A 25,462-nucleotide genomic window follows, 5' to 3' on the forward strand; every position below is an offset into this window, starting at 1 on the left:
AGACGCTGCTGAGACAGATCCACACCCACTGTGCAGTGGGAGAGCCTGGGCAGTGCGGCAGCAGCAAAGTCGCTTAACTGCCAAAACCGGTGTGGCTCAGTGGTAGAGCGTCGGTCTGCTGACTGAAAGGTCCCAGGTTCGATTCCAGTCAAGGGCATGTACATTGGTTGAGGGCACATCCCCAGTAGGGGTGTGCAAGAGGCAGCTGGTCGATATTTATCTCTCATTGATGTTTCTAGCTCTCTATCCCTCTCTCCTCTCTGTAAAAAATCAATAAAATATATTTAAATTTAAAAAAAGAAAAAGAAAAGTCGCTTAACGTGGCTAAAGATTTGTGGAGTAGAAAATGAAAGAGAGAAAAACAGTGTTTCACGGAAGAAAAAGCAAGCCCTTTGGAAGTATCACAGACTTGAAAAAACTCCTGCTGCCACTTACCATCTGTGCCCTTGAATAAATGAACCGCCCTCCTGAGCCTCAGTTTAACCATCTTTAAAATGGGTATTGTCCAAGGTCACTCGCTGCCTCTGACAGCAGGGCTCTCTCTCCATTCCGGGATTCGCCAGGGCTTCTGCCGTTCGGCTCTGCCTCGGGATCATGGGGTCAAAGTGAGGCTTAAAATTAGGGATAAAATGCAAGTTAATTTATGAAGTGGTTAGAAGGAAAAACACTAAGATATAACACTAGTAACAGAGACAGCAAAGTCAATAGGCAATCTTCTCCATGTGCTTTGACAGGCCCAAGGACGTTACTATGCAGAATATCCTAACTGGGGATTGCGGAAACCAGTTTGGCTCAGTGGATAGTGTCAGCCTGTGGACTAAAAGGTCCCGGGTTCGATTCTGGTCAAGGGCATGTACCGTGATTTCGGGCACATCCCCAGTAGGATGTGCGAAGAAGGCAGCTGGTCAATGTTTCTCTCTCATCGATGTTTCTAACTCTCTCTCTCTCTCTCTCTCTCTCTCTCTCTCTCCCTTCCTCTCTGTAAAAAATCAATAAAAATATATGTATAAAAAAGGAAAAGGAAAAAAAAAGAATATCCTACCTGGGGATAGCAATGACCTTGAGTTGCCAAGCAAATCCCAAATTATGGCCCAAATATGCTGGTTTTGGCATATAAGTAAGTACTTAATTCTATGTATACTTCCACCAAAGTGGTTCCAGCCCTGGCTGGTGTGGCTGTTGGTTGAGCATTGTCCAGTGCACCAAAAGGTTGCCGGTTAGATTCCCAGTCAGGGCACATGCCCAGGTTGTGGACTCAATCCCCGGTAAGTGGCACGCAGGAGGCAGCCGATCCATCAACGTTTCTCTTTTTCTCTCCCTCTCCCTTTCTCTCTCTCCAGAAACATAAATAAATATTTTTTAAACTTTTTAAAAAAATATATTTTATTGCCGAAACTGGTTTGGTGGACTGAGGGGTCCCAGGTTTGATTCCGGTCAAGGGCATGTACCTTGGTTGTGGGCACATCCCCGGTAGGGGGTGTGCAAGAGGCAGCTGATCGATGTTTCTCTCTCATTGATGTCTCTTGCTCTCTGTCCCTCTCCCTTCTTATCTGTGGAAAATCAATAAAATATATTTAATATATTTTTTTTAATTGATTTTTTACAGAGAGGAAGGGAGAGAGATAGATCAGCTGCCTCTTGCACACCCCCTACTGGGGATGTGCTCGCAACCAAGGTATATGCCCTTGACCGGAATTGAACCTGGGACCTTCCAGTCTGCAGGCTGACCCTCTATCCACTGAGCCAAACCGGTTACAGCAACAATATATTTCTTAAAAGTGGTTCCAATGAAAAAGTTCTTGATATTTAAAGGCTAAGAGTCAGTTATCTGGAAAATTTCTATTCGTGGAACAGATTATCCCCCAACGATATCAGAAAATGAGATGTAATAACGGATAGAATATCATAATATGAGAGAACATCACCGACAAAAATAGTTTCATTTGAAAACTGGCTGGAATACCTAGAATTTTTCACAGAAACTCCCAGAAGCCAAGCTTCCAAGTGCCCTTTATGAGTTAAAAGGAAAGAAATATAGACTTTTCCAGGTTAAGTCCCGATTACCTGGAAATAATGCCATCACAAGCTGAACGTCAATAACCTCTTTTTCCTGACATTCTGTCTCAGGAAGCATTTTCCTGAGTTTTTCCATTGCGACATTACTACCCACATATGTATTCGAATCTTCTCTTCCAAGTTTACATTCCCTATTCCTGCCTCTTAAATATGAAAATTTCCTGAGGCGTAGGCCTTGGCCTTCTGCTTTTCTCTAAAAATACTTCTTCTGTGGGAAAGATAGATCATATACACCGATTTTAACCGTTTTGTCTCATGGGTGACTCATACATTTACAGCCTTTCTTCCGCTTCAGTTCTATATTTCTTTTTCTTTTTTTTTTAAACATTACAGATGTTTTATTAATTTATTTATTATTTTTTAAAATATATTTTATTGATTTTGTACAGAGAGGAAGGGAGAGAGATAGAAAGCTAGAAATATCGATGAGAGAGAGTCATCCATCAGCTGCCTCTTGCACACCCCCTACTGGGGATATGCCCGCAACCAAGGTACATGCCCTTGACCGGAATCGAACCTGGGTCCCTTCAGTCCCCAAGCTGACGCTCTATCCATTGAGCCAAACCGGTCTCGGCATATATTTCTTTTTTTTTTAATATATATTTTTATTAATTTCAGAAAGGGAGAGAAACATCAATGATGAGAGAGAATCACTGATCAGCTGCCTCCTGACCGAGCCCACAACCTGGGCATGTGCCCTGACCCAGGAATCGAACCATGACCTCCTGGTTCACAGGTTGATGCTCAACCACTGAGCCATACCAGCCGGGCCAGTTCCGTATTTCTAACAACCCCCTAAATTTTTTCTTTTGGATAGTTCACTACCATCTCAAGTTCTACAAATCTTTTGGAGCTCTGAGCTCATTTTAAATATATATATATATATATATATATATATATATATATATTTTATTGATATTTTACAGAGAGGAAGAGAGAGGGATAGAGAGCTAGAAACATCGATGAGAGAGAAACATCGATCAGCTGCCTCCTACACACCCACCACTGGGGATGTGCCCGCAACCAAAGTACATGCCCTTGACTGGAATCGAACCTGGGATCCTTCTATCCACTGAGCAACACCGGTTTCGGCTCTGAGCTCATTTTGCATTATAACCAACTTACCCTCAGTCCCAACTCCCCAGCTTTAAGAAATTAGGAGTCTTCCCTGATTACTCCTAGTCCTTTTCTCCCATCGTCTGCTTTGTGACTAAGGATAAAACTATCCAATTACAGCAGGAACCGGTTTGGCTCAGTGGATAGAGCGTCGGCCTGCAGACTGAAAGGTCTCAGGTTCGATTCCGGTCAGGGGCACGTACCTTGGTTGTGGGCACATCCCCAGTGGGGAGGGGGGTGCAGAAGGCAGCTGATCGATGTTTCTCTCTCCTTGATGTTTCTAACTCTCTATCCCTCTCCCTTCTTCTCTGTAAAAAAATCAATAAAATATATTTCTTTTAAAACTATCCAATTATTGTAACCTTGGTCTTTCTGCTCTCCCCTTTACTACCCAGCATCAAGACTGTCCTATCTGCCCTGTACACTGTTGCTAGGTTAATGTTTCTACATTGACTGAGTGCTTCCTTTACTCAAAGCACCAAGTTACACGCTGCAGGATGCAGAAATGAATCAAACGGAGGTCTGTTTATAGTCTAATGGGGGAGTGGGAAGGGTAAGACTTATATATGAATAATTTCAGCTTTAAGTTAGAAAGTGGTAAGAACTGATCGGATACCCAAAATATCGGTGTTACAGGCAAAAGAAGAATGAAAGGGCAACAGGAGGAAATAACGCTTTGCATCCGAGTTAATAACTTTGGCCTTTAATCTACACACAACAGGAAGCCGGTGATTTTGGGGTTTTTTTGTTTTTTTAAGTATATTTTATTGATTTTTTTACAGAGAGGAAAGGAGAGGGATAGAGAGCTAGAAACATTGATCAGCTGCCTCCTGCACACCCCCTACTGGGGATGTGCCCGCAACCAAGGCACATGCCCTTGACGGGAATTGAACCTGGGACCCTTCGGTCTGCAGGCCGACGCTCTATCCACTGAGCCACACCGGTTAGGGAAGGGAGCCAGCGATTTTGGATCAGAGCTATGCTTGATTAAACCATGGCAGCTGCAGGCAGGTGGGCTGGTAGGGGCGTGGGCTGGCAGAAGGGCCTCCCTGACAAAGGTATTGCATTGCCACTACTGTTCAGGGGATGATGACAGGAAGTCTGATTAGGCGGAAGCAGTGGGTAACGTGGATGGATGTCAGAGCCACTGCTGGGGCAGAATCGACAGGATTTAGTCTCTGATGGGCGCAAGGAAGAAAATAAATGTGTCTGTGAGATCCTCCCTTCCCCCCAACTGGTGGGCGGAGTTATGACGTTACTGGCATCTGCCACAGAGACACCCCACCAATCAGCGTGTGCCCAACTGCCCTGGAGCCCGCCCCTTCCTGTTCTTCCCCTCAAAAGGCTCACCCACGTGCTGCTCTCTCCATCTCCATCTGTGGAGGCAACTCCGTTGGGTCCTTTCTCCTCTCCCCACTCCTTCAATTCTGATTTCTCTACCTCCATAATGAGTCCCCACTCATTACTGGGGAATAAACTTTTTACTATGTCTTGGTGGTCACTTTCTTGAGCCTCAAACCTTACAGTATCCAAGCTGGAAACTGGTGACAGTATAAACAAAAAGGGTGCACAGCCTGGACAGCCGTTTGGGAGGTAAGAGGCCAAGTCAGGCGGCCCTAGCTGGTCTTGCTCAGTGGTTAGAGCAGGGGGGGGGGGTTCGCCAAACTCATGAGTCCACAGAGACAAATATCAACAGGACGACGATTGAGATTTCTTTGGAGGGACACGTTTTTTGAACGTGAACTTCTAACGCCACGTCTTCAAAACAGAAGGGTGGTTTCTAGCCGTGTTGTTTTTGGAAGAGCCACACTCAAGGGGCCAAAGAGCCGCGTGTGGCTCTCGAGTCGCAGGCTGTTGGCTACTGGGATAGAGCGTGGGGCCTGCAGACTACAGGGTCCCGGGGTTCCATTCTGGTCAAGGGCACATGCCTGGGTTGTGGGCTCCATCCCCAGTAGGGGGAGTGCGGGAGGCAGCCGATCAATGATTCTCTCATCATGGATGTTGCTATATCTCCTCCCTTCTCTGAGATCAACAACAAAGATTTTATTTATATATATATATATATATATATATATATATATATATATATATATATATTATTATTATTATTATTTATTTATTTATTTTTTTTTTTAAAGAGGCCAAATCAAATGCTCTAACTGGTTTGGCTCAGTGGACTCAAAGGTCCCAGGTTCGATTCCCGTCAAGGGAATGGACCTTGTTGTGGGCACATCCCCAGTGGGGGGTGGGGGTGTGTGTGTGCAAGAGGCAGCTGATCGATGTTTCTAACTCTCTATCCCTCTCTTCCTCTCTGTAAAAAATGAATAAAATATATTTCAAAAACTAAAATAAAATAAAGAGGCCACGTCATGTTCGGGATAGTCCGCGTGCACACATACACCTGCAGAACACTGAAGAGACCTGGGAGGCTCCTGGGTACAGACGAATCAGGCGGAAAGGGGTGGGGTGTTTGGACAAAAACACGTGCGAAAGGGACTCTGAACTCTTAAGGGCCGAGGCCCAACCTGGCGGGAGGCGGAGGCACCGCGCGTCCCTGAGGGAACCCGCTCGGCCCGGCGTCCCGCCGGAAGCAGCCTTTCCCTCCCTTCTCTGCAGAGTAAGCCCCAAACCTTCGTCCCTACCCGCCACCGGCTCCCAGTCAGGGCGACTGAACACCCGGCGACGTCTTTTCCTGAGAATCGCGCTCCGGCATTGGCACCGCTGCCTGTTCGCCTGAGAGCGCGCCGCACGGCCGAGCCCCAAGTCTCGCGAGACTTGGCGTGCATGGCGCGCATGCGCGGGAGCTCGCCGGAAGCGGAAGTCAGGACGCCGTCGGATTTTGTCTGACAACAGAGGCTCCGTTACCTGGGAGAGGGGAGGTGAGGTGAGTGTGGGGCCGCACGGACGCGTTGGGGGGCATTGGGGATCATTGGGGGGCCGGAAGTGGGTGTCCCGCGCGTTTCGCCCGCCGCCAAGCTCAGCCCGAGCTGAGGAGGAGACACGGCGATTGGGCGGGTGAGTTGCGGGTTTTGGGCGCCGGGAAGGAGGGGGGCGGTGGAGCCGAGGTGTCTGTCCCCCGGGCTGCGGTGCCAGGCCCGGGCGCTTTCGCGAGATCGGAAGCCCCCTTACTTACCCTTCTTTTCTTTTTTCTTATATTTTTATTGATTTTTTACAAAGAGGAAGGGAGAGGGATAGAGCGTTAGAAACATCCATGAGAGAGAAGCATCCATCAGCTGCCTCCTGCGCGCCCCCCACTGGGGATGTGCCCGCAACCAAGGTCCATGCCCTTGACTGGAATCGAACCTGGGACCTTTCAGTCCGCAGGCCGATGCTCTATCCACTGAGCCACACTTCTCTGGGCCCTTACCCTTCTGGGTCTGTAGTTTCCTCCGCGCCTGGACGTCCAAGGGGCCGTCTTGGGGGACCGGCTCTGCTAGGCTTTGGCGGAGGGGGTTTGAAGAGAGTGAAAATCGTGGTGGTTTCTAGTCCTTAGCTTCCTCGGTCTCTCCTCCTGGGGCAGCGAAACCCCCCATTCTGGTGAGTCCTTTCCAAGGTATTCGCCTGCAGCCAGAAGGGCTCGGTGTGGTTGTATTTGTGGTAAATAAACTAATGTTGGGGTGCAGATCTGAAAGGCAGTGCCCTTTTATTTCTTTTTATTATTATTATTTTAACATTTCTTTATTGATTTCAGAGAGGAAGGGAGAGGGACAGAGAGATAGAAACATCAGTGATGAGAGAGAATCATGGATCAGCTGCCTTCTGCACTCCCCTGACTGGGGATCGAGCCCACAACCCAAGCATGTGCCCTTGGCCGGAATCGAACCTGGGACCCTTAAGTCCACAGGCTGACTCTGTATCCATTGAGCCAAACCAGCTAGGGCAATGTCCTTTGATTTCAACGGACATGAACTTAACACTGCAAAGTTGTTACTTCTGCTGGAGCTTGCTTATTGGCTGGGAAGGCTCAGAGGACACGCCTTTGTATCATGGCACTTCGTTGGTTTTTGCTAATCCTCACGGGAGGATATTGTTCCATTGGCTTTGAGAGAGAGTGGAAGAGAGAGGGGAAGCCAGAGAGAAACTTGATGTGAGAAGGAACGCATTTATTGGTTGCCTCCTGCACGCCCCCTGACCCTGGTCACAGCCAGCATATGTGCCCTTGACCGGAATAGAATGGGACCAGAATAGAATGGGACCGGAATCGAATGGAACCGAACCCGGGACTCTTTGGTCTGCAGGCCAGCGCTCTATCCACTGAGCTAAACCTGCTAGGGCTTCGCTGGCACTTTGGCGCACTCTCGAATTAGCGTTGGAAGACTTTAGAGCACTTTTAATTTAACCCCTGAAGCCCTTATGGCCCCTACCCATCACCCAACCCCTTTTGAGAGTTTTCTTGAGGGAGTCACGTTTTGTTTTGTTTTCCCTCCCACACCTCTAGACAACCTAAACATTAAATCCTGGAGATAAGTAAAGCTTGGGTCAGTTAAAATTCTATTTATTTTTATCTTAATTAAATTTCTTGCAGTAACATTGGTAAATAACATCCTATTTAAATTTCATGCCAAAACCGGTTTGGCTCAGTGGATAGAGCGTCAGCCTGCGGACTGAAAGGTCCCAGGTTGGATTCCGGTCAAGGGCATGTACCTTGGTTGCGGGCACATCCCCAGTAGGGGGTGTACAGGAGGCAGCTGATCGATGTTTCTCATCAATGTTTCTAGCTCTCTCTCTCCCTTCCTCTCTGTGAAAAATCAATAAAATATATTTTCTTAAAAACTGTACAGAATTTCAGGATGACTGATACTTCTGAAGCTGCTCCGAATTTCGAAGAGATGTTTGCCAGCCGATTCACAGAAGACGACAAAGAATACCAGGAATATCTGAAACGCCCTCCAGCCACCCCTCCGATTGTGGAGGATTGGAACAGCAGAGCTGGTGGGGGCCAGAGGAATAGAGGCAATTGGTACGTATTACTTCAGAAGAGTGAATTGTGGGTGGCTCATCTGGAAGAGAATAGCTTTTTAAAAATATATATATTTTATTTTTTATAGAGAGGAAGAGAGAGTCAGAAACATAGATGAGAGAGAATCCTCGATCAGTCGCCCCTTGCACACCCCCTACTGGGGATGTGCCTGCAACCAAGGTACATTTCCTTGACCGGAATCGAACCTGGGACCTTTCAGTCCACAGGCCCACGCTCTATCCACTGAGCCACACCGGTTTCGGCATGGAAGAGAATAGCTTTAATCTGCTAGGACAGGGACCAGTGTTTTTTGTTTTGTGGTGTTTTTTTTTAATATATACTTTTTAATATATACTTTTATTGATTTCAGAGAGAGAGAAATATCAGTGATAGAAATAAAATCATTGATCAGCTGCCTCCTGCAAGTCCATCCCACACTAGGGATGGAGCCCGCAACCCGGGCATGTGCCCTGACCTGGAATTGAACTGTGACCTCCTGGTTCACAGGTCGATCGATGCTCAGCCGCTGAGCCATGCTGGCTGAGCAGACCAGTGTTTTTGTTCAGTATGATATACCTAGTGCCTGGCACTAATTAAGTTGCTGGTAAGTATTTGCTTTCATGTTTTATCAACCCATGTATTTTTTCCTTAGTGTTCAATTATGTGTGCCTGTATGTGTTAATGTTGTTGTTTTTATATATTTTCATTGATTTTTACAGAGAGGAAGGGAGAGGGAGAGAGAAACATTGATGAGAAACATCTATCACCTGCCTCCTGTACACCCCGCACTGGGGATGTGCCCACAACCAAGGTACATGCCCTTGACCGGAATCGAACCTGGGACTCTTCAGTCCGCAGGCCGACGCTCTATCCACTGAGCCAAACCAGTTTCAGCAATGTTGTTTTTTAAAAGACATTCCTTCTGTGGACTAATATTTTATTTGCAAATACACTTTAGAAACTTAGAGCCTTATACAAAACTTTTGAGTACAATTCCATTAAAAGGTGATGCTTCTGATTTCATTTTAGAAAGTTTATACAGTGGAAGTTACTTTACTTAATAATTCAAAATAGATAAAAGGAATAAATTACCATACTGGTTTTTTTTTAAAACAATTGAATAGTTTTTAGTTTGATTGAAAGCTAGCCTATTGTTTGGAGTTTCGGGTTGTAGTCTGTTTCTCTGCAAAACATGTCCAGTGTAACTGGGAGAATGACTTAAATTTTAAGAATGTTTTGAGCCAAAACCAGTTTGGCTCAGTGGTAGAGCGTCGGTCTGCGGACTGAAAGGTCCCAGGTTCGATTCCGGCCAAGGGCATGTATTAATAGATTGGTTTCGGGCACATCCCCGGTAGGGGGTGTGCAAGAGGCAGCTGGTCGATGTTTCTCTCTCATTGATGTTTCTAGCTCTCTATCTCTCTCCCTTCCTCTCTGTAAAATATCAATAAAATATATTTTTAAACAAAAGAATGTTTTGAATCACTGGAGCTGTAACATATTATAGAGGAAAATGTTTTTTATTCTCGTTTATTAAGTATTCGATTGAGAAGTCAAATGCAACAGGACTGATTTGTCATGTGTTTTCTTAAAAGTGTAATTTTGTTGTTGTTGTTGTAGGTTGCAAGACAACAGACAGTTTAGAGGTAGGGACGGCAGACGGGGCTGGCCCAGTGACAACCGATCCAACCAATGGCACGGGGGACGCCCCTGGGGTAACAACTACCAGCAGCACCGACAAGAGCCGTACCACCCTCACCAGTACGGCAATTACGGCTACAACCAGCGGCCTCCCTACGGTTACTACTGAGAGAAACGTCAGCAGCTTTTCCTGAAACCGTTTACTTTGTTAGCGAGACAAAACGTGTGTGTGTGTGTGTGTGTGTTTTCTGTTGGTCGTCCTTTTGCATCTGACTTTGGAAAATGATTTTTTTTTTAACTTGAGACATTTTAAAAAAAAATGAGATCTTTCTGGAGTGGTGGGATGGGTTGCTGGGAATAAACACCTTCCCTAAAAAAGTTGTGGGTTATATTGCTCGACTTCTACCTCAGACTCTTCGTTTCATGAACATGGTATATCTTTTCCTTGTTTGACCTCCAGGAGTTCTTTGTTTTACTCGGAAATAAAACAAGGAATTTTAAAACAGAAAATGCTTGCTTTTACTTTGTAACGTAGGAAGTTTCCAGGTACTAGGATGTGCTCATTCCTAAAATTTTGAGAGACTGGTAAAAATCAACTAGTGAACGCACAACTGTACTTAGTTGTGATGAATTGTACAATAACTTCACAAGTTGGAAGGTAAAGCAATTGCAGTTGTATTTCTCTTTTGGCTCTTGTTATGTGACTGTGTTACTTTCTAATTACTCTTTAGGTATGATTCAGCTCCATAATAGTTTGGGTCTCTTTTTATTTTTTTTTTTTTAATTTTTAATCTTCACCTGAGGAGTAAGGATATTTTTCCCACTGATTCTAGAGAGTAGTAGGGAAGGGGGAGGGGGAGAGAGGTGATTGGTTGCCTCCTGCACTCCCCCCAACTGGGGGGCAGGGTGGGAATTCCAACCCAGGTGTGTGCCCTTGACTGGGAATCAAACCAGCGACCCTGTGTGTGCAGGCCAGTGCTCTAACCACTGAGCAACACCTGCCAGGGCTTGGTCTTTATTTAGAGGAATATCAAGAATAAAACTGTAAAATGAGGAAGGAATCATTCTTAAGTTTTAGGGTCTTGACCTAATGATCCAGAGTGGGATTAGGGCACAATCATTTTATACAAAATGCATAGAATGTATGCATTTTAGTAGGTAAAAATGCATACATTCTATGAAAGTGTGACAGAAACTCTGCGACATTCCCCTTTCCTCTTCCGTCATGTAAATAAGCCTGCATTATTTGTCTTTCCTTACTTTTATGGTTCTAGATGTGGGTTGATTTTACAATGTTACATTCGCTTTCAAATGTGCATCTTCTGCATTCTCTTCCATAAACACTGTGATGCTGTCACATCCTTTCGGGGTGATGATTATATTTCAGATCATTGTCATGGCCGTTACATGGTTTTATGTCAATAAAATACTGAGAATACTAATCAGTTTCTCTCTCGGTTTTGGCAGTTAGCCTACTCATTAATTGGCGAGATGGGTTTTTGTCTTTTTTATGACTCGGTCCTTCATGTCCACTGAACACAGTTCATTTGGTTTAAAGATAATATTAGCCCTTTGCACTCCGAACCATTCTGGACATTGGCTACCAGCTACTCGACGCTACTTTGCGAAACGTGCGTTGAATTAACTCAATTCCCCGTAATCACTAATAAACTGCAATGTCCCCTGAGAGGGGACATCCGAGTGATGTGCTAGAATTCCGATGTTCCCTGAGAGGGGACAGCGGAGTGCAAAGGGTTATTAAAAGAAGTTTCGCTGAAACCCGTGTGGCTCAGTGGATATAGCGTCGGCCTGCGGACTGAAGGGTCCCAGGTTCGATTCCGGTCAAGGGCATGGACCTTGGTTGCGGGCACATCCCCAGTAAGGGGTGTGCAGGAGGCAGTTGATCGATGATTCTCAATTGATGTTTCTAACTCTCTATCTCTCTCTCTTCCTCTCTGTACAAATTCAATAGAATATATTTTAAATAAATAAATATTTTAACACAGGTACATATGACCTGATTACCAGCCCTGCTTGAAAATACAGTAAGCATCTTCCCAATGAGTTATTTCTGCATTCTGTAGGAGTTATTGACACTATGGCTATTGGTTTTTTTTTTTATAAACAGCAGTCACTGTCAGACTGCCCACTATGTGCTCAAACCCAGGAAGAAATAAAATACATGGTTTCTGCTTCCTGCATAGATACAAAATAACATTCAAAAAAAGGAATGATGCCCTAGCTGGTATGGCTCAGTAGATAGAGCGTCCAGAATCGAACCTCGGACCCTTCAGTCCGCAGGCTGATGCTCTATCCACTGAGCCAAACCAGTTTCAGCTCTTAAATTTGATATAACATTTTCCCTTTTTTACTAAAGTGAGATTATATATAAAAATATATATACACTCACACGTATTATTCTTTGTGTACACAACAAGAATATAACAAACAGGTCAATAATTATAGGTTAAAAACTAGTGTTTTAATTTTAACAACATAACACACTACAGTATGTATTTACCACTGACAATGTAATTGTTCTCCTATAGGTAGACAGGTTGTTTCCAGTTTTTTGCCCCTACTAACAATGCTCCATTACTTTTGTCCATATATCCTTTGGTGCTGCTTTTGTGTTCTACCTTTGCTCTGGCCTGGAGCCACTTTCCGCCTTCCCAAGCCGTCCAGAGGCCTGGAGCAGCTGGGGCGGTACCTGCGTCATTGCCCCACCCCCTCGGCACCTGCATATGCAAATTAATCCACCATCTTTGTTGAATTTGCATACTCACTCCTGATTGGCTGGTGGGTGTCACTAAGGTATGGTCAATTTGCATCTTTCTCTTTTATTAGTGAAGATAGACATGGCCTACCTTCCATTAGTGTCACCAGGATCAGGGAGATTCGGGGAAGGAAGCCAAGTGCCCAGTGTTCAGTAATACTATGCACTAAAATGAATTGCTATTTATACAATGTTTATAACTCCGGCTGTCACAAAGCAGGCACTTGCAATTTTCAACATCATCATCATAATTATTGTTGTAGGACTACTGTAGTTTGTTATCTATCATAGGGGTTTCCTATCCTGGGCAACATTTATATATATATAAAAACCCAATATGCAAAGTGCCCCCTCGGGAGTTAAACCTACTGGGAGTTTGATCGCTCGCAATGACATGTGCTGACCACCAGGGGGCAGCATGGAATGAAGGAAAGCCCCTGCTAGCAGCCAAAGGAAGGCTCCATCAGCCCCGATTGCCAGCCAGGCCTAGGGGGATGTTGGACTGCCAGTTTCAGCCCGATCCTTGCATGCCAAGCCAAGGGACCCCACCAGAGCATTTGTGCACCAGGCCTCTAATCTATATATATATATATATATATATATATATATATATACACACACACATACATACATACATATATATATATATATAAGCAAGCCTATGTGACCATCCGACCGTTTGCCCAGTAGCTATGACATACAATGACCACCAGGGGGCAGACACTCCGACCAGTAGAGGGCACCTGATTCCTCATGGAAATGGCGATGGGTTAGGTCCATGGTAGGCAAATTGTGGCTCACGAGCCATATGCGGCTCTTTGACACCTTGAGTGTGGCTCTTCCACAAAATACCATTTTGAAGCAGTGGCATTAGAAGAAGTTTAAAAAATTTGTCTCTCAAAAGAAATTTCAATCGTCGTCCTGTTGATATTTAGCTCTGTTGACTAATGAATTGCCAGCCATCGGGTTAGGTTGCTGCTCGGGCACTATTGGCCCTGAATCTGCTTCACCCGCACCCTGGACCCATCGGGGAATGTCGGAGGCCTGATGCATGGATTCGTGTACCTGTGGGGTCCCTCAGCCTGGCCTGTGCCCTCTTGCAACCCAAGACCCCTTGGGCGACGTCAGAGAGCCAGTTTGGGCCCAATCCCTGCAGTCCAGGCCAAGGGACCCCATCGGTGCATGAATCCTTGCACCAGGCCTCTAGTAGGATTATAAAATGCTGATAAAATCTTACCAACTGAATTATAAGGATGGTCTAGAGAAAGCTTATGTGGACAGAAGTAGGTGGTCTCCTGGAGCCTAGAAAAGGGAGTTAAAATGCCATAAATCATGAGGGCCTCGCATTATCCCAGGAGAGGGGTTGGTGGGATATAATGGGCCTATCCCTTGGCAGAAAGGGGAGCTCCAGATGGCCATAGCTCCCTGACCCAGGCCCATCACTTCCTTGGCTCTGATTCCCAAATCTCAAACTAGACTCCACATAACTGGCTCCCTATGAAATTTCCCAAAGGGACAGAATGTACTCACTAAAGGATGCCAGGAGGCAGTCTAATTGGTGTGTTCTGGAATCAAGTTAATAAATCAAGTTAATAAATCTGGCATCTGATTTAAGAAATTTGTTTCTGTCAACTGTCCAGCCCAATTCCATTTTCAAAAATGGCAACTGAAAGGGATTTCTGAAGGCTGTCCGGTTAAGGGAGCCAATCGGGACCATGCAGACTTCACTGTGGCAGTGACCCTGAACTTGTGAACACACAGTTGGCCTGGGTTACCACTACACTCTGGACTAAGCCTCAGGCGTACCTCTGAGAGGATGAGATTAAAAGGATTACTGATATCAGGCTCTGCAGAAGGGATTTCCTGATAGTGCAGTTCAGTTCCTTCAAATTATGTGGCTGCTTCTGCATTACAGTGCCACCTCTTGGATGTAAATTGAAAATCTAGGTTCTTACATTTCTTTTTAGTCTCTAGGCACGTTTTAAAAAAAAATAATCTGGTCCTGCCAAAACTGGTTTGGCTCGGCCTGCGGACTGAAAGATCCCAGGTTCAATTCTGGTCAAGGGCATGTACCTTGGTTGCGGGCACATCCCCAGTGGGAGGTGTGCAGGAGGCAGCTAGTTGATGTTTCTAGCTCTCTATCCCTCTCCCTTCTTCTCTGTAAAAAATCAATAAAATATATTAAAAAATAAAAGTAAAAAATAATAATAATCTGGTCCTAGCTGGTTTGGTTCAGTGGATAGAGTGCTGGCGTGCAAACTGAAGGGTCCGAGGTTTGATTCCAGTCAAGAGCACATTCCCTAGCTGAGGGCATGGTCCCTAGCAGGGAGCATACAGGAGGCAGCAGATCAATGAGTCTCTCTCATTGATGTTTCTCTCTCTCCCTTCCTCTTGGAAATCAATTAAAAAAAAAAAAAATGAAGTGGGAGCCAGGGTAGGTTCCAAAATGCATATTCTGCACTACAGTTAAAGGAACCAAATTCCTGAATTTGTAAGAGGGTCACCGTTCACAAAGACCCAGAAAAGAACTGCCTCTAAAGTTGTGAGTTTTTAACTGTTTGGAATTTGGAACAATACAAAGGTGTCACTTACACGCTCTGGTTCTCTAATTCCTTGCTGGCAAAGGAGGAAAGACTCACAGAAGTATGAGTCCAGGTTTTGCTTTCTCAGGTTCTGTCAATGTAGGCAAAACAAGGTGCATGCCATAATTAAAAAGTCCGTTATTGCTAAAAAAAAAAAACACGCTAACCATCATCGGAGTCTTCAGGGAGCCGCAATCTTTTTGCTGGTGGAGATTCTTGCTTCGGTGTTAACAGCTGCTCGCTGATCAGGGTGGTGGTGGCTGAAGGCTGGGGCGGCTGGGGGAACTTCTTAAAATAAGACAGCAATGAACTCTGCCTCGCCGACCGACTCTTCCTCCCGTGGAGGATTTTTCTGTAGCACGCGACGCTGTTGGAGAGCATTCTGCCCGCGGTGTAGCTTCTTTCGAAGTTGGGGTCGATCCTCTCCAACCCTGCGGCTGCCTCGTCCACCAAGCTGACGTAGTATTCCAAGTCCCTTGTCGTCATGTCCACGATCGTCGCGTCCTCTTCGCCGGGAGCGGCCTCCGTCTCCAGAAACCGCTTTCTCTGCTCGTCCATCAGCAGCAGCTCCTCGTCCGTCAGGGACCGAGCGTGAGACTGCAGCCATTCGGTCACATCCTCGGGCCCCACTTCTAACCCCAGTTCTCGCGCTAGTTGCACCGCCTCTGCGGTCACTTCCTCCGACGAAGCCCTGGACCCCCCAGATCCATCGGAGAGGGTTGGGATCAACGTCTTCCAGACTCCCGTGATGGTGGAGGCTCTGACCTCATCCCACGAATCGCGGATGTTCTTGATGGCGTCAAGGATGCTGAATCCCTTCCAGAAGGTTTTCAGTTGACTCTGCCCCGATCCGTCGGAGGGGCCGCTGTCTGCGGCAGCGACAGCCCCGCGGAATATATTTCTTAAGTAATAGGACTTGAAAGTTGACGTTACTCCTTGACCCATGGGCTGCAGGGCGGACGCTGTGTCAGCAGGTATGAAAACGACATCGATCTCACTGTACAGCTCCTTCAGGGCTCCCGGGTGAACGGGGGTGTTGTCCACGAGCAGCAGTATTTTGAAAGGGATCTTCTTTTCCGAGCAGTAGGTCTCCACGGCGGGCTTGAAATATTCGGTGAACCAGGAGGTGAACAGATGCGCCGTCATCCGGGCTCTGGCGTGCCATCTGTACAGCACAGGCAGAGTGGCTTTCGCGTAATGCTTGAGGGCGGCGGGGTTTTCGGAGTGATAGACGAGCATCGGCTTCAACTTCAAGTCGCCGGCTGCATTAGCCCCTAGCAAGAGAGTCAGCCTGTCCTTGGAGGGCTGGAAGCCAGGCACTGCCTTCTCCTCTCTGGCTAGGAAAGTTCCAGAGGGCATCTTCTTCCAATACAAGGCCGTTTCGTCGACACTGAAAATCTGTTGTGCGGTGTAGCCGCCCTCGTGAATTATTCTGGCTAGATCGTCCGGGTAACTCGCCGCAGCTTCTGCATTGGCGCCTGCTGCCTCGCCTCGCACTCTCACGTTACAGAGACGGCATCGCTCCTTAAACCTCATGAACCAACCCCTGCTGGCCTCGAACTTTTCCTCCGCCGCTCCCTCACCTCGCTCAGCCTTCATGGAATTGAAAAGCGTCAAGGCCTTGGCCTGGATGAGGCTCTGGCTTAGGGGAACGTGGTGGCTGGTCTGATCCCTGATCCAGACCGCCAGCGCTTTCTCCATGTCGGCGATCAGGCCGTTCTGCTTCCGTATCACCCGCGTGTTCATGGGGGTGGCGCTCTGCACCTCCTTCAGGAACTTCTCCTTGGCGTTCACAACCTGGCTGACCGTCTGTCGCAGGAGGCCCAGCTTCCGGCCGATCTCGGCTTTGGACATGCCTCCCTCGCTCAGCTTGATCATTTCTAGCTTTTGGTTTAAAGTGAGAGACGTGCGACTCTTCCTTTCGCTTGAACACGTCAAGGCCATTGTCGGGCTGTAAACTGGCCCGATTTCACTGTTGCTGTGTCTCGGAATGGGGAGGCCTGAGGAAAGGGGGAGAGGGAGGGGAGCAGCTGGTGAGTAGTCAGAACACAGACATTTATCGATCAAGTTCACCATCTTTTTTTTTTTTTTTTTTTAAAGAAGTCAGAGGTTTCTTTTTTTTTTTTTAATATATTTTATTGATTTCTTACAGAGAGGGAGAGAGAGGGATAGAGAGTTAAAAAAAACGATGAGAGAGAGCCATCGATCCGCTGCCTCCTGCACACCCCCTACTGGGGACATGCCCGCAACCAAGGTACATGCCCTTGCCCGGAATCGAACCCGGGACCCTTCAGTCCGCAGGCCGAAGCTCTATCCACTGAGCCAAACCGGTCCCGGCCTTTTTTTTTTTTTTTTAATGTCTTTTATTGATTTTTTTTTTACAGAGAGGAAGATAGAAACATTGATGAGAGACATCGATCAGCTGCCTCTTGCACACCCCCTACTGAGGATGTGCCCGCAACCAATGTACATGCCCTTGACCGGATTGAACCCGGAACCTTTCAGTACGCAGGCCGACGCTCTATCCACTGAGCCACACCGATTTCGGCTAAGTTCACCATCTCATATGAGTGTGGTATGTGGTGCCACAAAACAATTACAATAGTATCAAAGATCACCGTTCACAAATATAATAATAATGAAAAAGCTTGAAATATTGAGAGAATTGCCAAAATGTGTCACAAAGACACAAGGTGAGCAAATGATATTGGAAGAATGGTACAGACAGACTTGCTCATCACGGGGTGGCCGTAAGCCTGCAATTTGAAAAAAACAAACAAAACAAAACCTGTATCTGTGAAGTGCAATAAAACAAGGTATGCCTGGCCCTAATCAGTTTGGCTCAGGGGATAGAACGTCGGTCTGCGGACTGAAGGGTCCCAGGTTCGATTCCAGGCAAGGGCATGCACCTTGATTGCGGGCACATCCCCAGTAGGGGGTGTGCAGGAGACAGCTGATCGATGTTCTCTCTCATCAATGATTCTAACTATCTTCCTCTCTGTAAAAATACAATAAAATATATATATATATATATATATATATTTTTAAAGATATGCCTGTACAAGTCTTGATTATTCTTTCTCACTTTTTCATAAAATGCTCAAGGGTTTCAAAAGGATGCAGAAAACATTTCTGCATAAAGATAAGCATTTTATGATATAGAGAGTACAAAATATATTGGCAAGTTTTCCTGTCACTTGTAAACTGGATTAGAAGCCATCCCTAGCATTACGGAAGTGTTGCAGAAATATTATCACTTTAATTGACAATCAGGACAAAGTGTATTCAAGTGGGAGTCAAGGGACCTGGGTCCTAGTTGTCATTGTGCACAGTGTGATCCAGTGTGTCTCTCAGCTCCTGGATACCAGAAGCACCATCACAAAATGAAAGGGGCTAAGGCAGGTCATTTTTTTTTTATTTTTTTTAAAATATATTTTATTGATTTTTCACAGAGAAGAGAGAGGGATAGAAAGTCAGAAACATTGATGAGAGAGAAACATCGATCAGCTGCCTCCCGCACACCCTCCACTGGGGATGTGCCCGCAACCAAGGTACATGACCTTGACCGGAATCGAACCTGGGACCCTTGCATCCGCAGACCGACGCTCTATCCACTGAGTTACACCGGTTTTGGCCGAGTCAGGCCATCTTGAACAGCCTGCCCAGCTCTGTTGCTAGTATTCTGCCATGCCATGAAACCAGAGCAGTATGTTCCAAGCAGTATTCAATGTGTAGTACCTTTAAATTTTCGACTCCTTTTTGGAGACCTGTTCTTTTTCAAATACATTTATTTCTGTGCATTGAACTGCATTTTCCTGGTTAGCAGCCTCTTCATCATTAGCAATATAAAAAGTTTCTCGAGGATGTATTTTTTTTTTTTAACTTTTATTTATTTATTTATTTATTTATTGAATATATTTTATTGATTTTTGTACAGAGAGGAAGGAAAAGAGATAGAGAGTTAGAAACATCAATGAGAGAGAGTCATCGATCAGCTGCCTCTTGCACACCCCATACTGGGGATGTGCCCGCAACCAAGGTACATGCCCTTGACCGGAATCGAACCCGGGACCCTTCAGTCCCCAAGCCGAAGCTCTATCCATTGAGCCAAACCGGTCCCGGCTCTTACTTTTATTTTTTTTCAACTTCCTTTTCCAATTTCTCCAAGACCTCTTGTGGAGTTGTGGGGGCCAAAAGCTTGACCACTTTTTCCCGGGATTTACCGCCCTGGAGTGAAAGGAAAAGGCAGTGTCAGGATAACATGATAGACTTTCTAACACTGTTAGAAACGGGCCTCAGTTGTATGCATTTCGGACATATCCTTAGTGTGGGGGGTGGGGGGGGGTGATGTTTGTGTTTTCTGTTTGTGTTTTTTTATTTTATTTTATTATTATTATTTTTAAATATATTTTATTGATTTTGTACAGAGAGGAAGGGAGAGAGATAGAGAGTTAGAAACATCGATGAGAGTCATCGATCAGCTGCCTCTTGTACACCCCCTACTGGGGATATGCCCGCAACCAAGGTACATGCCCTTGACTGGAATAGAACCCAGGACCCTTCGGTCCCCAAGCCGACGCTCTATCCATTGAGCCAAACCGGTCTCGGCTGTTTTTGTTTTTTTTAATGTATCTTATTGATTTTTTTTTTTACAGAGAGGAAGAGAGAGGGATAGAGAGTTAGAAACATCGATGAAAAAGAATCATATATCAGCTGCCTCTTGCACACCCCCCACTGGGGATGTGCCCGCAACCAAGGCACATGCCCTTGGCCGGAATCGAACCCGGGACCCTTCAGTCCGCAGGCCGACGCTCTATCCACCGAGCCAATCCGGTTTCGGCTGCATTCCAAATTTTTTTTTTTTAAATATATTTTATTGATCTTTTTTACAGAGAGGAAAGGAGAGGATAGAGAGCTAGAAACGTCGCCCAGCTGCCTCCTGCACGCCCCCCACCGGGGATGTGCCCCCAACCAAGGTACATGCTCTTGACCGGAATCGAACCCGGGACCTTTCAGTCCGCAGGCCGACGCTCTGTCCACTGAGCCACACCGGTTAGGGCTCCTCAGGTGAGTGTTTTAAATGCGTATATATATATATAAGAGAGAGATGCGTACCTTATCTAAAACCACATCGCTCTTCCTGAGCCCCAGGACCTTGGAGAGGCAGCGGCAGAGCTCGGCGTTGGCCTCCCCTTCCGACGGAGGCGCTGCGATGGCCACGCTGACAGCTTCGGCCGTCACATCTGCAACGAGAGCAGCCGGGCTTTATCGGTGAGGGGCTCTTCTCTGGGGAGCCAGAGCGTTTTACAAAAGAGTCTGCATTTGGCCGAAACCGGTGTGGCTCAGTGGATAGAGCGTCGGTCTGCCGGCTGAAAGGTCCCGGGTTCGATTCCGGTCAAGGGCATGTATAGATACATTGGTTGCGGGGTGGTGTGCACCCGATGGGGGTGTGCAAGAGGCAGCTGGTCGATGTTTCTCTCTCATCGACGTTTCTAGCTCTCTATCCCTCTCTCCTCTCTGTAAAAAAATCAATAAAAAATATATTTAAGGCGAAATGCGACAACAAAATAGATCACAAACGAAAGAAATGGAGGACAAAAAGCGTCTGGATATAGAGTTCAAATCTACGCTTATAAGGTTTTTCAACAATTTCCTAGAAAAGATGGATAAGGCCTATGAGGATATGAAAAGAGACCATCAAGAAATGATAAGGGAACAACAAGAAATAAAGAATACATTGTCTGAAATAAAAAATATTCTACAGAGTCCTAAAAACAGAAGGGAAGATCGCAAGAATCAAGTCAAAGATTTGGAACATAAAGAGCCAGAAGACACTCCTCCACAGAAGCTAGAAGGCAAGAGAATCCAGAAAATTGAAGATAATGTAAGAAACCTCTGGGACAACTTCAAGCGAACCAACATCAGAATTATGGGGGTTCCAGAAGATGAGAGAGAGCAAGATATCGAAAACATACTGAAAGAAATAGTGACAGAAAACTTCCCCCACCTGGTGAAAGAATTTGACTTACAAGTCCAGGAAGTGCACAGAACTCCAAACAAAAGGAATCCAAAGAGGACCACACCGAGACACATCATTATTAAAATTCCAAGAGCAAAAGATAGAGAATATTAAAAGAAGCAAGAGCAAAGAAGGTAGTAACTTATAAAGGAGCACCTATACGATTGTCAGCTGACTTCTCAACAGAAACCATGCAGGCCAGAAGGGAATGGCAAGAAATATTCAAGGTGATGAATAGCAAGAACCTACAGCCAAAAATAAGCTACCCAGCGAAGCTATCACTCAGAATCGAAGGCCAGATAAAGAGCTTCACTAATAAAAAAAAGCTAAAGGAGTTCATCACCACCAAACCAGAATTATATGAATTGCTGAAGGGGGTTCTTTCAGAAGAGAAAGTAAACAAAGATAAAAATTATGAACAACAAATACGTAATTATCAACAAGTGAATCTAAAAACCAAGGAAATTAAAAAAATCTGATGAACAATATTAACTGTTGAATATAATAGAATCAGAGGTATGGAAGGGGAGTGAACTGACGATTCTTGGGGAAAAGGGGAGAGGGGGGCGTGGGAAGAGACTGAACATAAACTGTGCACCTATGGATGAGGACAATGGGGAGAGGGGAAAGGGCAGAGGGTGGGGTGGGAACCTGGTGGAACAGAGCAATGGTGGGGGGGGGGGGGGAAGGAACATTTGTAATAATATGAAAAATAAAAACTTATTAAAAATAAAAAATAAAAAAAAAATTAAAAAAAATATATATATATTTAAAAAAAAAAAAAAAGGAAATTATACCACTTTTTTTCATCGTTTACACATTGGCTTTACAACTTTACATTAGAATTTAAAACCTGAAAAAGAAAAGGCCTGTAACTGCAGATGTGAAAAACACACCTGCCTGGATGGGATAAACTTCCAACGAACCAGGGCAGAGGGACGAGGGAGGGGACCCCTGACTCCCCCAGGGTGCCCGCCCCCGGGTCCGGAGGTACCTGTCACGGCATTTTGCTTAGAGCCCGGTTTGGCATGGATGGCTATGGTGACACAGCCTTTGGCATCCACTGCCACGGGGCCCAGGGGAGGAAGAGGTTTCTCTGGCTCCTGGCTCTGGCTTTTGCCCTAAAACGACAACAACAACCACGCTACAACTTTACAGGTTACAAAGCATTTCCCCGCCGAAACCGGTGTGGCTCAGTGGATAGAGCGTCAGCCTGCGAACTGAAGGGTCCCTGGTTCGATTCCGGTCAAGGGCATGTACCTTGGTTGCAGGCACATCCCTGGTGGGGGCTGTGCAGGAGGCAGCTAGCTGGTCGATGTTTCTCTCTCTTCGACGTTTCTGACTCTCTATCCCTCTCCCTTTCCTCTCTGTAAAAACCAATGAAATATATTTAAAAATAAATAAGTAGCCAAAACCGGTTTGGCTCAGTGGATAGAGCGTCGGCCTGCAGACTAAAGGGTCCCGGGTTCGACTCCGGTCAAGGGCATGTACCTTGGTCGCCGCACGTCCCCAGTAGAGGGTGTGCAAGAGGCAGCTGATCGATGATTCTCTCTCATCGATGTTTCTAACTCTATTCCTCTCTCTTCCTCTCTGTAAAAAAAAAATCAGTAAAATATATTTTTTTAAAATAAATAAAATAAAATAAAAGGCCTGCCGTGCAACATTAGTTGTTCTAGAACTTTTCGCTGGCACACACCAACTCTGCACCGGGCAGCCTGGAGGCAAAGGCTGTGTGTGAAGGGGAGTCAGGACCCCGGGTGCAGGCCCCCCTGGGAACTCGGGGTGCAGGCCCCCCTGGGAACGCGGGGTGCAGGCCCCCTGGGAGCTCTGGGTGCAGGCCTCCCTGGGAGCTCGGGGTGCAGGCCCCCCTGAGAGCTCGGGGTGCAGGCCCCCCTGGGAGCTCGGGGTGCAGGGCCCCTGGGAACGCGGGGTGCAGGCCCCCTGGGAGCTCGGGGTGCAGGCCCCCCTGGGAGCGCGGGGTGCAGGGCCCCTGGGAGCTCGGGGTGCAGGGCCTCCTGGGAGCTCGGGGTGCAGAGAGGGACCGCGCGCAGAGCGTCACTCCCGGGGGAGGAGGAGGGCTGTCCGGCCGGGGGACCCCCGGTACCTGGTCGCGGGGTCTCGGAGTCCGCCCTGCAGAGGGGACCCCGGACAGAAGGGGTGAGGAGGGAGGGCGCAGAAGAAAGCCTCCTGGGGGGCGCCCCCAGACACACACCCGCCCGCGGCCCAGCAGACGCGGCCCAGGGAGCCCTCTGGTGGCGGCGGGCAGGGCGGCCGGAGCCCCGACCCGCGCGGCCCGCTCCTCCCCCGCGACCGCCCACCCTCCGCGGCCGCGGGACTGGCTACTGGCCTTGCTCGTCGCACCGGCTTTCTTCGGCATCGCGGCGCCCGCGTGGAGCGGGGCGGAGGCCCGAGCGCCAGGTCCCGCCCCGAGCGGCCTGAGCACACGGCGGAACCGGAGCATCCTCACGCTGAGGCGCCGGGCCGGGCGGCGGCGCCGGAAACGCCCTCTGCGCCTGCGCACACCGCGGGGCTGGCGGCGGCGTCGGAAATGCCCTCTGCGCCTGCGCACAACGGGGGCCGCAGCGGCCCCGGAGCCTCGCCTCGGCTCCGGCGCGATAGCGACACCTGTCGGTCGGCGGGAGCAAGACTCCTGGGATGGGGCGCAGGAAGCACCCACCTTGTGTCAGGCGCTCAGGCTCCCGCAGTGTAAGGAGCGGAGGCTAACAGGTGTAGGGAATACTTTTTAAAAAATTTTTAAATATGTTTTTATTGATTTCAGAGCGAGGAAGGGATACTCATCATGATGAGAATCAACTAACTGTCTCTAGCACGCCCCCTAGTGGGAATGGGGCCCTCAACCCGGGCATGCGCCCTGATTGACCTGGTTCATGGTCGAGGCTCAACCACTGAGCCACACTGGTGGAGCAGCGAGAAATTTGACTTCACTGTGAAGGAGTTGACTGTTATCCCGAGGGGCACATGACATTGACTTTTTGAAGGAAAAACACACACACACACATACACACACACACACACACACACACCAAAAACAAACACAAAAACAAAACAAAAAACTGGATGGCAGTTAATAAGATAGGGATAGCCTATCAATGTTGATAGGAATGAAGCCAGGAAGGGGGGAGGGGGTAAAACAGAGGCAGAGGGTGGGGTTCTGAACCCAACAGGAGAGAGTGACTCTTCTACAGGAAGCCTTAGTCAAGACAACTTTTCTTTTTATATATAAATTTTATTATTTACAGAAAGGGAGAGAGTTAGAAACATCTATGAGAAACATCAATCAGCTGCTCTTGCACACCCCCCACTGGGATGTGCCCGCAACCAAGGTACATGCCCTTGACCAGAATCGAACCTGGGACCCTTGAATCTGCAGGCTAACGCTCTATCCACTGAGCAACACTGGTTTTGGCCAAACACTTTTTCTTCATAAATGGACAGCCTCGGTGCACACGTACGTGTGCTTATAGGTTTGCTGGGAGGGGCTGGAGCTTCCTGCATCAGCTGCAGGAGGGGAGGTGTTAGGAGGGTATAACAGATTGAAATACTTAGGAGGATGGCAAAGAGCTGACTGCTGAAACCCTCTCCTGGCTGCACCAATGATCGAGTTGAACTTGGGAGATCATAAAATCATCACGGCGCCAATCTGTACACTGTCATTTTGAAGACTTTGGACCCAGCAGCCAGGAAATTAAAGATAAGGCGGACAATTGAATTCGCCCGGGTGGGTGTGAGGGGGTTCTGAGTTATTGATGTAGTTAGTGATCAAAGGTCAAAAGTGGAGAAGGAAAAATGAAGAACCAAAGGTGGAGCCTAATTGGGTAGAAAATAAAGAGATTTAATAGAACACAGTGAGATGCCGAGACCAGTGTTGCTCAGTGGATAGAGCATCAGCCTGCAGACTCAAGGGTCCCAGGTTCAATTCCGGTCAAGGGCATGTACCTTGGTTGCGGGCACATCCCCTGTGGGAGGTGTGCAGAAGGTAACCAATTGATGTGTCTCACATCAGTGTTTCTCTCTCTCTCTCTCCCTCTCCCTTCCACTATCTCTAAAACAATACATGGAAAAATATCCTCAGGTAAGGATTTAAAAAACAATAGTAACAAAGAAACCAATTAAATGTAATATTCATTATCCATAAACATGAAAATAAAGGCCCATCCTAACAACTTTTAAAAAAAGAAATGGACCGAAGCTGGCTTGGCTCAGTGGTAGAGTGTTGGTCTGCGGACTGAAAGGTCCCAGGTTCGATTCCGGGCAAGGGCATGTACCTTGGTTGA

The 25,462-nt window shown here is 47.0% G+C and overlaps 3 protein-coding genes across 9 annotated transcripts in view; 1 reads left to right on the forward strand and 2 right to left on the reverse strand.

The window, feature by feature from the left end:
• The window catches only part of HOMER2 (homer scaffold protein 2), a 100,716-nt gene extending 94,749 nt beyond the window's left edge, over window positions 1-5,967 (reverse strand). The window contains exons 1-2 of the mRNA XM_084869265.1: window positions 5,835-5,967; window positions 436-611 (exon numbers count right to left, since the gene is read on the reverse strand). The gene's annotated coding sequence lies outside the window, so the exon portion shown is untranslated. The remainder of the gene's footprint in view (window positions 1-435; window positions 612-5,834) is intronic.
• A 30-nt stretch (window positions 5,968-5,997) lies between these two features.
• RAMAC (RNA guanine-7 methyltransferase activating subunit) lies at window positions 5,998-13,142 on the forward strand. 2 transcript variants are annotated; one of them, XM_084869336.1, is made up of 3 exons: window positions 5,998-6,076; window positions 7,974-8,152; window positions 9,770-13,142. In XM_084869336.1, the coding sequence occupies exons 2-3, from the start codon at window positions 7,983-7,985 to the stop codon at window positions 9,957-9,959; spliced, it is 360 nt and encodes a 119-aa protein (XP_084725462.1). In that variant the 5' UTR covers window positions 5,998-6,076; window positions 7,974-7,982; the 3' UTR covers window positions 9,960-13,142. The 2 variants fall into 2 exon arrangements, with proteins under 2 accessions (XP_084725462.1, XP_084725463.1); XM_084869337.1 differs by having other exon boundaries at window positions 6,076-6,207.
• Window positions 6,614-23,675, reverse strand: LOC311614375 (UPF0235 protein C15orf40 homolog). Of its 6 annotated transcripts, none has more exons than XM_084869167.1 (5): window positions 23,515-23,657; window positions 20,264-20,391; window positions 15,316-17,148; window positions 15,159-15,239; window positions 6,614-6,630 (listed from the first exon to the last, which is right to left on the reverse strand). In XM_084869167.1, exons 3-4 carry the CDS (start codon window positions 17,090-17,092, stop codon window positions 15,202-15,204), a joined length of 1,815 nt encoding a protein of 604 aa, XP_084725293.1. In that variant the 5' UTR covers window positions 17,093-17,148; window positions 20,264-20,391; window positions 23,515-23,657; the 3' UTR covers window positions 6,614-6,630; window positions 15,159-15,201. The 6 variants fall into 6 exon arrangements, with proteins under 6 accessions (XP_084725293.1, XP_084725291.1, XP_084725292.1 ...); XM_084869165.1 differs by lacking the exon at window positions 6,614-6,630 and adding an exon at window positions 6,641-7,231; XM_084869166.1 differs by lacking the exon at window positions 6,614-6,630 and adding an exon at window positions 13,196-13,868.
• Window positions 23,676-25,462: the final 1,787 nt, after the last annotated feature.

This window comes from Pipistrellus hanaki, assembly GCF_964339955.1.
Source record: "Pipistrellus hanaki genome assembly, chromosome: 21".
In the NCBI taxonomy this organism is placed as follows: Eukaryota; Metazoa; Chordata; class Mammalia; order Chiroptera; family Vespertilionidae; genus Pipistrellus; species Pipistrellus hanaki.

Excerpts from the sequence above, each read along its gene's own strand:
- LOC311614375 (XM_084869167.1), bottom strand. The coding sequence starts at position 17,092 with ATGGCCTTGACGTGTTCAAGCGAAAGGAAGAGTCGCACGTCTCTCACT. Across the intron at positions 15,240-15,315 it reads CCCTGAAGACTCCGATGATG|AACCTGAGAAAGCAAAACCT; the intron begins GTTAGCGTGTTT and ends CTACATTGACAG.
- RAMAC (XM_084869336.1), top strand. The coding sequence starts at position 7,983 with ATGACTGATACTTCTGAAGCTGCTCCGAATTTCGAAGAGATGTTTGCC. Across the intron at positions 8,153-9,769 it reads CAGAGGAATAGAGGCAATTG|GTTGCAAGACAACAGACAGT; the intron begins GTACGTATTACT and ends TTGTTGTTGTAG.